The sequence below is a fragment of the Ceratotherium simum genome, chromosome 19, assembly GCF_057802395.1.
Source record: "Ceratotherium simum simum isolate JZ-2026a chromosome 19, ASM5780239v1, whole genome shotgun sequence".
NCBI classification, from domain to species: Eukaryota; Metazoa; Chordata; class Mammalia; order Perissodactyla; family Rhinocerotidae; genus Ceratotherium; species Ceratotherium simum.
The window spans coordinates 21,039,926-21,052,098 of NC_141918.1; the positions used below are offsets into that span (position 1 = coordinate 21,039,926).

General features: G+C 35.1%; 1 protein-coding gene across 2 annotated transcripts in view; it reads right to left on the reverse strand.

The window, feature by feature from the left end:
* Positions 1–12,173, reverse strand: part of MMS22L (MMS22 like, DNA repair protein) — a 133,156-nt gene that overhangs the window by 92,464 nt on the left and 28,519 nt on the right. For both annotated transcript variants that reach the window (XM_004422141.3, XM_087443906.1), the window contains exon 11: positions 6,484–6,546. In XM_004422141.3, coding sequence (XP_004422198.1) covers positions 6,484–6,546 — 63 coding nt within the window. The remainder of the gene's footprint in view (positions 1–6,483; positions 6,547–12,173) is intronic.

Consider the following 12,173-nt stretch of genomic DNA (forward strand, 5'->3'; position numbering starts at 1 on the left):
ATGTGTTGAATTGTATGTTAAAAAGAAATTATGAAATAAGTCATTTTGGAGAGTAGAAAAGCAAATATTCCAGTGCTGACTGCCGTTTGAGATTTTGATCAAGAATTTAAAGTTAGATCAGTTAGTAAGAATGATTATGATTTTCTCCAGCAATATTCAGCTGGGGCTTGGGGGGATGGGGGTGGTGTCAGGGGGTAGGAGAGGACTAGATTTTGCCAAGTTTAAAACAGGTAAGGGCTAAGGAATTAAAGGTGTTTGTGATGGAGTGACTATAATAAGGGGTTCTAATCTAAATTGTTTAAGGAGGAAAGTGTGGACATGGAAGAAGACAAAAAGGAAAAGGTGATGGGCTGAATGAAAATGAAAAGAAAAATGAAAAAAGGTAGAGCATGACCATGGAACAAGGCAGGTGAGGTGAGTAAAAGAAAATCTAATTGGAAGTGAGGATATTAAGAAACTTAGAAGACAGGTAGATTATACAAAATAATGTTGGGGTCACTAACAGAAATAGTATACAGGTGTAGAAGAAAACAGTGATCTTGGTGCTCAATCTTTCAATGAATGAGAGTGAACAAAACACAAGCAGATTTTTGTGACAAGGCCTTAACTCTTTTAATTATTCACCCTTTAGAATACAATCAAGCTTCAAGCCCTCCAGAAAACTTTCTAACTTCCACGCCAAACAGTAACCTTTATTTAGGCTCCACAGCACACCATATACACCTGTATCATAGCACTTACCTTGTTAAACATATGCCTTGTTTATCTGCCTTCAAGTGTCTATGAGCTCTCTGAGGGCTGGGATAATGTCCCCACGGCCTAGTACAGTGCCTGCTGCACCAAAGAGCCTACATAAACATTTCATGAACAAACCTGAGATCTGAGTTCTGGTGCTTCTTTTCACCAAGTAGTTGTATGGCTTAGAGAAAAATATTTAGCTTCTCTAACAGACAATAAAACTCATTTAACCAAAGAAGAAAAGGTTCTGTCCATCACTAACATTCTTTGATTTTATTATGAAAATATCAAACTAGGCCCAGACTCATTCCTATGGCATACTACTGATATGAATTAAAGCATACTGATTTTATTATGTTGCAAGGTTAAAAAGGGGGTATATGCAAAAAGTGGGTTCATTTTGAAGAGTTTTGTTTTGTTTTGTTTGGTATCTATCTGAAACTCATTTTATATGTAAAATCCATAAAAAGATATTTAAACTACAACAATATATGAAGTTTGGGAAAAACAAAAGGTTAAATACCGACTATGTGTCAGGCTTTATGTGATGTTTTACATATGTTAGCCCATGTATGTATCACAGCATCCCAGTTTTACTACCTTCATTTTACAGAAAAGGTTGGGGTTTAGATGTTACAAATAGCTTACGCAAGTCTACTTGGGAAGGAGCCAGGATTTATGACTCCAAAGTCTGTTATACATACTATTCTATGCCACCTTCCAAAACCAGGAGGAAAAAGAAACGACCATTTATGTGACACCAGATTTGATCAAGACTGCTCTTAGTGACCAGACCAAGATATGAATTCAAGTTTGTGAGGCCAGAGCCCATGCTCTTTCCACTGTACACAATCAAGAAGAAATTAAACATGGCACCCTGGGGGATTTTTTTTTTTCTTTTTTTTTTTTAAAGGAAAGGAGATAAATTTCCTTTCATTTTCCTGCTAGGGGCTGCAGATTAAAACGAAAAGAAACGGCTTAGAAAATACCATTTTCTCCACAGTTCTGGCAGAATAGGTAATCAGTCACTTGGGTGTGACTTTAAGTATTTTTAGCCTATAATAGATTACAGATAGTATTTGTTATAAAATATATTTTCATGTTCTATATATTCAACTATTGCTTTGTTTTGAACCATTTTCCCTTAGTTTTTTCTTAACAATTCCCTTTAAAAAATGTGTGTGTGCACATCAGTTGAATTTGCTCATCTTTAAGTCCAGATAGCCAAAGAGATAAGAATACAATAGTCAGCAGTAGAGGAGGCAAAAGACTTCTTAGCTTAAATTCATAATGAAAAAATAGAGCTGAAATATGGTGAGGAGGAATATCTGGGAATACTTGAGTACATTAATTTCTTCCTAGCTTACATTTTCCCATCATATACTTATTGGAGAGGAAAACAAACAAAAAAAAGTAGGGAAAATTGAGATGCTTTCCACAAGAATCAACAAAACAGATCTAGAAACCAAAACAGATTACTAATCAAACATACCACAGCAAAGAAGTTTTAAAATAGAAATAATGAAAAAAAAAAATAAAAGTTTTATTAAGATCCTACAAAGTCAACTGTTTTGAGGAAGCGCATAATGAGTAAAAGATATATGAAGATTCAAATCCCAGCTCTGCTACTTTCTAGCTAACTGTGTGAACCTGGACAAGGCTCCTTAATCCCTCTGAGCCTCAGTTTCTTAATGTGTAAAATGGAACTTCACAAGACTGTCATAAGCATTAACTGAAAGAATGTACACTAAGTGCTGAGTACAGTGCTTGCACAGGGATAGCTTTGATTTTGTTATTTGCAAGAGAGAAATGTGCTTTTTTAGGCTAAATGTTGACTCTTTTGATAATCAAAAAATAAATGCAGCAAGTTCATAGCATCATACTTTGAGCTGATATATTTCAATTTTGTGAGAGTTAAGGCCAAACTCTACCTAAATCAAGAGGTTTGATTAATGACATCTAAAACTATGCCCTCGGATTAAAGATTTTTCAATAACCTAGAAGGGCTGTGGGCCTCTTTTCAACACAACCTTAAACCTGCCTGGCTTAATCCCAGAGAAGGTGCTACGCAACTTCTGCATTTTTCTTAAGACCGTATGGGCTCTCTGGGTGTCTCATCTCAGCCGTGTGAGTGTGCATAAACTATTTAATGAAGAAAGCCACCCTAGAATATTCCATAATAACCGCTCCCAATCTCTGCTTTAGTTCTTTCTAAAAGAATGTCTTCCTATCTTTTTTTGTGAGGACATCAGCCCTGTGCTAACATCTGCCAATCCTCCTCTTTTTTTTTTGCCGAGGAAGACTGGCCCTGGGCTAACATCTATGTCCCTCTTCCTCCACTCTATATGGGACGTCACCACAGCATGGCTCGCCAAGCAGTGTGTCGGTGCGCGCCTGGGATCCGAACCAGCCAACCCTGGGCCGCCATAGCAGAGCGCGCACACTTAACCGCTTGAGCCACTGGGTTGGCCCCCTATCTTTTTTTGAAAGATCAAATTTAGGGATATCAAATTTGGGTATATTCCATAAGTCAAATACTTTTATTGGACTAAAAATGAAAACATTTACTCTTTTAAGCTTAGTTATTTTATAAAAATGGTAATTTAACAATTGAGTATTAATTTCTTTATGCATAACTAACCTACCTATCAGAAAGCATGAGAAGAATAAAATTTATTTACAAGCTAAATAGTAACTGTTAGTCTGCTTGAACAGATTTATTTTTAGGATTGGATAAAGAGAGTTAGACTTCAATATCCAAGTCAAGATCCTTCTGCCCAAGAAACATAATGATTTTGAATTAGTAATTAGAAAATTATTGTCCCACGTTATTTAGATTGAATCACATTCTGAGTTGCTTTTAGCCGTGACTCTCCAAATTTTTGACAAATGAAAATATTTAAAAAATATTACACTTGTGTAGAATATCTTTTTATACCTTTCCATAACCTTTATTAGAAAATTGTTTCTGTGATCTCAGAAGATAAAGAAGCTTTAAAAAGTAGGTAGCATAAATTAAAAATCTCCCTTTTCATATTAAACCAATAATGTTTTAAAGGTAGAACAAACGTTTACTGTCAGCATTTACAAATATTAAATAGAATTATCTCAAAAAAACTGATTTTAAAGCAAATACTTCACTATTCAATTGTACCTAGATAAGTAAAATTAAACAATATATGCTCTCTTTACTAACAACGCTCAATGTCTGTTTCTGGAAGATCCTATCTGGCTAGAAAAAGATTTGGAACATTATTTGTTTAATTAAAACTACAGTGGTTGGGCCGGCCCCGTGGCTTAGCGGTTAAGTGCACGCGCTCCACTACTGGCGGCCCGGGTTCGGACCCGGGCGTGCACCAACGCACCACTTGTCTGGCCATGCTGAGGCCGTGTCCCACATACAGCAACTAGAAGGATGTGCAGCTATGACATACAACTATCCACTGGGGCTTTGGGGGAAAAATAAATAAATAAAATTAAAAAAAAAAAAAAACTACAGTGGAGTGCCTGCCAATTTTATTTGAAGACTGCTCTATACATGGAACATATGTTTTTTTTAAATATTGCAAATGGATCTTTCACTGTTGGAGATCAAGTCAAAGCACATGAGCATGGTCAGATTTTAATTTACCTCAACGGGGAAAACAGATATAATCAAACTAATAGCTCTATCCAAACAAATTATTTCTTCTTTATGACCACCTACTGCACCCAAGAAATTGGTTTCAAGAACTCCAGCAAGTAGTCCTATACTACTTATAAAATCTAATTTGTGATATAATCAAGGCATGACAAAATTGAAAGATTACCACACAGAATGGACTACTTCTTTCTATATATTATAATGACCTCTCCTCTCACAGGAAAGATATTACTTGACATTATGCTAGACCTAAATTCACAGAGGCAGCTTCTTTTCTTGCTGTACTATCCCTCCTTAGGGTGACTGACCAGTCCCAGTTTGCGCTGGACTCTCCTGGTTTTAGCACTGCAAGTCCCACATCCCAGGAAAGCCCCAACCCAGGCAAATCCAGATGGTCACCTTACCTACTTCTAAGAATTATCTATTTTTCTTCAAAATAGCTTTAGCTATCCCCATTAAATACTAGTTATATTGTAAAAGTATACTATGCAGTCTCAGAATAAGTTTTATCGCATAAGACATTCCAACTAAGAAAAGTTTTTTTCCAAGAAAATGTGTTTCCTTCATTTAAAATAAAAATTACAGGGAGTCATAATCCAAAGGGAAAAAAATATTAATTTTCAAGCAACTAAAAGTATTTAAAGAGGGTTTTCAATATCTTAGTCAAAAAAGCAAACTTTCTATGGAAGAGATGATAAAGTCTCTCTCCTGTTTGTCCCCGACCATGATGGGTATTACTGCATATGAAACTTTAGAGCCTCCTAAGGAATACTCAGTAGTTTAACATCTAGCTGAACAAAACCATAAATTCATATACTATTAGAGCTGAAAGGAAGTTTAACTAAGAGGTTTTTAAGCTATATTAAGGCATTAAGATTGGATTAAAAGCTGATGTATATAACGCTTTCAGTGACTCCCTACATTCTTGAAGTAAAAAATACATGTAAGAAACTTTTTGAGTTACTAAATCAATATGTTCTCAAAAAGAACAAAAGAGAATACCAATTAAAATGATATAGAAAAAATAATATTAAACAAAAACTTTTACAATTGTTGGAATAATAGCTCTTTTGTTTCTGATACAATTTATATATGCAGAGCTCTTTGGCCTTCTAACCTGGAATTCTTAGATCATAATTAGAAGATTCATATTATAACTAAATGTACTTAAATGTTTCACCTAAGAAAATTCAGAGTTAATGTAGATAACAGGAAAAAGAAAATTTCAAGTGATTAAAATGATTTTCAAAGACATGGCTATAAAATAAACGTATGTGCATATGTGTGGGTGTTTGTGTGTGTATACACACACACATATAAAACAATCTTGTACTACCATATTTCTTTTTCATTCCTGTTCAAGTTGGTAACAATCTTTATTTCTTAATAGAAAAGTAATCTATTTCCCAAATTAAAAAATATTCTTTACTAAAATTTTCCCTTATACTCTTACATAAATAACTTATATTACAAAACTTTACTGAACTACAATACAATATGCTTAAAGATGTGATGAACAGCACATTTAAAACTATTTTAAAAGGAGGTCAAATCTGACCTCTGGGCCATGAAGCACTACATTAACAGCTCTGCAGAAAGAAAAATGATAAGGTATGAAATAAGGGCTCAGAAACTAGGACCTTATCAGTTAGAGTATGATTCAAGCCTGTAAGACAAATTGCTCAGCAAGGCAAGTCACCTTCCTGCTGTGATGAGGATATAGCTGAATTTCCAACGCCACTATCTCCCTCATCATGTCTCCTAGACTTGATATCATACAGGCAAGGAATGGCTTATAGTTCTGAAGCATCTACTACTTATTTTGAATACATTTTGTCAAAGTCACCAACTAGGATAATTATCTTTGTCCTTTAACTGGCAACTCAGTGTTAAAAATAAAAATCTTCAAAGGATAGTCACTACGTGGAACTACTGTACATTGACTCTTCATTAACAAAGAATAATGATTCTATCTCATGTTTTTAAAAAGTAAACTGTTTGTTATTTAAATAATTTTAACAGTTTGCGTGGTTCTTAAAAATAAAATCTGTTAACATAAAAACTCAGCAAAGCCCACAAATTGCCTCACTCTAAATGCATACCTGAACATTGATGGACTTTTTCAGCAGTTCCTCTACAAAGTTCCAATTTGATTCCATTTGTCTCTAGAAAAGGAGAAAATATTATTACATCAAAATTATTGCTCTTTATTATCCATTAAAATTATGGTATAGCAAGTTAAATGTGAAGTACAAACATTTTCTCTATCATTAGACATCATTACAATTTCTTCAATGTCTAAAATTACTTTGGCAAAGAGTTAATTGACAGACTTGATAGAAAAAAATTTACAACTATTCCAATCCAATATAAACCTAATCAGCAGTTGTTTTATTAAACAGTGGTATGTCTATAAAATTATGTTTTTTAACAAATATTTAATTTTTGCTGTCAGATATAATCTAACAGAAAAGAAAAAAACCTTTATGTATTTTTTAGAGTTTTTATACCCTGAATGTTCTTTATTTCGTACTTTACTCATCAGAGATTTTTTTCCTTAATTTTATGCATAATAACCTCAAGACAGTCTACTCTAGTAAACAAGTAACTAAAATCATTATGTAGAAAATAAAGAAAAACTTTACACAGTGCTACTTCATTTAGCCAGTGGTCACTTATCTGGCAACCTCAACTATCTGGAAGACAGGAAGAAAGCCAAAAAGAACTTTCACAAAGCCAAAATATTTCACAAAGGCTACGCACTGTAAACAATTCAACTTTTCCAACAGGAAAGCCTAGAGGACCTTCTCACAGATACTTGGTTCACTTGATACTCAGCTCTTAAAGGTCTGGATGTGTGGATATTGGTCAAAACCAGAAGCAAAGAAAGTGCTTCCAAGAGGAAGCAAGTAACAACTAGTTTCTGACAGGGGTAAAAAAGGCACAAAAAGTAACCCTTAAGGGGGCCTGCCTAGGAGTGCAGCAGATAAGTTTGCAAGCTCCACTGTTTTGGCGGCCCAGGGTTCGCAGGTTCAGATCCTGGGCACGCATGGATGCACCACTTCTCAAGCCTGCTGTGGTGGTGTCCCATATAAAGTAGAGGAAGATGTGCACGGATGTTAGCCCAGGGCCAATCTTCCTCAGCAAAAAAGAGTAGGATTGGCAACAGATGTTAGCTCAGTGCTAATCTTCCTCAAAAAAAAAAAAAAAAAGGTAACCTTTAAGATCTCAAAAAGCAAAACCAGAGGCCTTAAAGAATGAAAGCAAAGAGCCACATCACACCCTACAATCCCTATTATAATCTTCATAGGGATGAACCCAAACGACCAATAAATTTAAAAGCATGTTCAATATTCTTGATTTTAAATGGTTGGATAATGTTCATGTAAGATGCTAACTACATAAAATCATAAATAAATATTTCCTTAAGAAAGGTGCTTAGTGACTGTGGTAGCCAGCCTTTAAGATGGCCTCCAACGACCCTGGCCTCCCAGTATTCACTTATTTAACCCCCTCCCACACTGTACCTGGGTTGGTCTTTCACCAACAGAATACCAGTACTAATAGGAATGGTAGTATGCCATTCCAAGATTAGGTTAGAAGACGCTGGAGCTTCCATCTTAAGAAGAGGTCCACTCGATGAGTAACTGAAGCCTCCTGTCAACATGACAGAGACTGGAAGTGAATCATCCAGCCCGACTCAAGTCTTCGGAGATTGAAGCCCTGGCTGACAGGTTGACTACAACCTCATGAGAAATCTTGAGCCAGAATCACCCAGCTAAGTTCCTATTGGATGCCTAACCCTCAGGAATTGTGTGAGATAATAAATGTGTTTGTTGTTTTAAGCTGACAAATTTTGTTACACAGCAAGAGACAACTGATAGACTCAGTTATTTTTAACTGAGAATTAACTTTTTGAAATAATTTAAAGAATTAACTTTTTAAAATACATTATGTAAATAAAGTGAATGAAAAACATGTATCAGGAGAGAATGTGTAGTAAAAAATTTGGCCTTGCCCAAAGAGAAGGTCTGGCCTTTACCGTTAGCTTCTGGGAGGTAATCTCTGGGCCCTTGGAACCTTAGGCCTGATAAGAGTATCTTTGTTTGCCTGGGGGCCTAGGATCATACTGGAAGTGGAACAACGTAATTGAGGGTAGAGGCTGGCCACACTCGAAAACCAACGATGTGACTTAGGCTGGGGATTTTGGGTCCTGTATCAGTTGATCTGGAGACTGAGATCAACCACATGGGCAATCAATCCATTATGCCTGTGTAATGGAGCTCCAACAAAAACTCTGAACACTGCAGCTCAGGCAAGCTTCCCTGGTTGGAAATACTCCCTGCATACTGTCACACATTGATGCCAGGAGACCAACATGTCTTAACTCCATGGGAAGAGGACAGTAGAAGCGCCACGCTTGGTATTTCTCCTGGACTCTGCACTACATACTCTTCTCTTAGCTAATTTTACCTTATATCCTTTCCCTGTAATAAACCAGAACCATGAAAATAATACCTTTCAGTGAGTTCTGTGAGCCCAAGTAAATTACATAGTTTTGGGAATCACTGAGCTTGCAATTGGTGTCAGAAATGAGGGCAGTTTTGAGGATTGTGACCTAAAACTTTGAAGTTGGCCCTAAAACTCTCTCAAAAAGGAGACCATTTTGTTCTAACAATACTATATGTACATTGTTTTGGGGTCTTTACATTATTATTTCTTCAAAAAAATCTTTCCCATTTCAGATAACACAATGAAATCTCAGAAAAGTCATGTATATACAAGCCAGAGCATGGATTCAAATCCAAGTTGGTCTGGCTTCAAAGCCAGTGTTCCTTCCATTACACCACGTTATCAGTAACTGAGTTTCTTTTTCTAACAAGCCTTCCCTCAGGTTCCAGCAACCTGCTTTTATACAATTCTTTACTAAGAAAATGTCACCACTAGTTTCAAATATGCAGGAACATGACAGGGTTGATGTATTTAGCTTTATAATTTGATGGTGTTAATGAGTATATTTCAATTGTTGTGTTCTATCGAGGCATTTGAATCACATGAGTTATAGAGAAGTAGTGTAATTCCTGTCCAAAGATTTTCAACTCTATGGATCAGTATTGTGGCTATAATCTAAAACAAAAATAAACCATAAGTCAGAGGAAAGAATGGCAGTTATATCATGCCCAGATCAAGTCTGAGTAAAAGAATATGTATCAAAGGAATACAGATTTTTCTTCTAGAGGAAAAGTTAACTTTGAGCAGCCACAGCATTTTTTCTACATACTAAGTTATACGTAACAATTCTACTAATAGAAAGCAGGTAGGAAGTCATCAATTTGGGACTCTGTTTTATACTTCTTTTCCCACCATCAAAACTAAGGAATCCACTTAAGCTTCAGCCTAGGTGGTATCTCCACCAGAAATATAAAATAGATCCCTGACCCTCCACTTCTAGCAGACTAGGTAAGCTGGTACAACTCTCATTTTAAGGTTACATTTCACACCTTTTATCTAGTCACCATTTCAGATGTTTTGAAGACACGCATCAGCTGGCCTGACTGATTGCAATATGTTCTGGGCAGGGAAAGCACTGTTAAACTGATCCCTGCGATGTCCAAAAGTAATTTCTCTCTTTAAACTATATTTGCTTTTAAAATAGATGACTGGGATTGTGAGAGGATAACACACTCTTATCTAGGTTGAAAGAAAGCATTACACAGAAATATATGAAAATCTAAAGCCTCTAGTATGAGAAGTGAGATACCAAATTTCTCTTATAGGCTTCTATTAAGCAATTGGTAAGTTTTGTGATTTAAATCCACATATAGCAAAAGTCCAATTTATAGAAACTTTTAAAATAAAAAAAAAAAATTAGCCATATCTGAAACCTATTTAAAATGTAAAGATATCACATTAACCTTTAGGACAAAGAATTTCACATTTAAAAACTGAGACATCTCTACGGTTATCACAAGACTAGAGGTATTTCTCTGCTATAGAACATATGATTAACCATTATTACCTCATATCATCCTCTCACACCAGATTACTCTTTAGTGGAATAAAGCATGCTTAATGCATAACCATTTTCTATAGGGTAGCTGGCTATGCTAATACATCACAAGGAGAAAAAAAGAATTCAGGTAATTTTCAAAATTCTGATCTAAATATATCCCAGACCAAATTAACATCCTATATAATCTCTCTGAAAGGATGAGTCAATATGCCTTTATGTTCACAGATTAGAATGATTATATGATTTATAACCAAATTGAGACACTTTTAAAAGTAAAAGGGAAAACTAACCAGATGGGGTGAGGTAGTAATAGGCATAAACTGGGACTGTCCCTAGCAAACTGGTCCACATGGTTACCCTATGAAAGAAGTGTTCAGAAGAGGCAATCTTAGGAGGACACTAATATCAAAGTTTACCAAAGAGATAAAAATAGGGTGACATTTAACCACTGTGTACCTCAGTTTCTTTACCTGTAAAATGGATATATTACCCTCTCACCTACTTTATAACACTTCACTGAGATAAAAACTGAATAGTCCCTCTGAGATATTAAACAGTTTGAAAATGCAATATGCTGGAGGTATCACCTCTAATGAAAACTATTATTAACTGGAGAGCTTGACTTTTTCTTTAAAAGCCATTAAGAAGTCCAGAAATATCTGGAACTTTTTGAGGACTTGTGACTAAAGGTAAAGTCTACTTTACAAACATGAATACACATATATATTATACATCTTTATTATTTTTATCATATGAAAGGTTCTTTTTCAAATATAGTGGCTCTCCTTCCTCTTATAATTTTTTACATAATGTAAAGAATCAAGATTTTTTAAAATGTATTTTGTCAAAAGAAAATCACATAGGAACTGATAACAAATATTAAAAGACGTAGGTTAAGCTATTTTAAAGACAGACAATTCATTCACGACCTTGACTTGGAGCTAATAAAAGCAATAATATCCTATGGAGTTCTCTGTATGAAACAGAAGAGTGATTTCAGCAATGCAACTGTGGGTGGTTGTACCAGGACAATTCAACATTACAACAGTAATAGTAATGATATATATTAATGTGGTTAGATTACCTACCACACTAGGAGTATCTGGGGGTCAATATCAACCACTAGAGAAATATACCACTCACTCAAATAAGAGTTAATGCAGTTCCAGCAAGCATTAATAACCTGAAAGCATGCTCCCTAAAGCAAGAGGCAGTACAGTGTGTTTCATGTGTATCCTATTATCAGACCTATTATTATGATAGCCACTCAACAAGAACTCAAAAGTGCTTAACTAATTACCATATTTATTTATAATGATTAAAATAAGAAATAGGTACTTTGAGGAATTAAGGTTGGAAGGGAAGAGAAATAAAAATGTTTATGTAAAAACTTTAGAATTATATGTAAATTTTTTTTAATGTTGTTCTAGTATTCTAATAATCAAAAAATGTGAAATATTACCATATTAACTCCACAAAAATATTCAATAAAACAGCTACTGTAATAATAATGGCAACTGCTAACATTTATTGAGTATTTGCTATGTATCAGCATGGTAAGGACTCATGGACAGCAACAAAGGACATACATTCCTTTTCTGTGAGACCCTCATTCTCTTGACCTCTCTGAATAAACTGGTAGAATACTTAAATACATTGATACTGAGCTGTGTGTGAACTTCTCAGAGCATTTTCTGACTTATTATTTACCTTCAGATCTCCTAAAGGGCTTTTTATTAATAGAGGGATCATTTAGAGGACCTCTTGAGACCCTTTCCA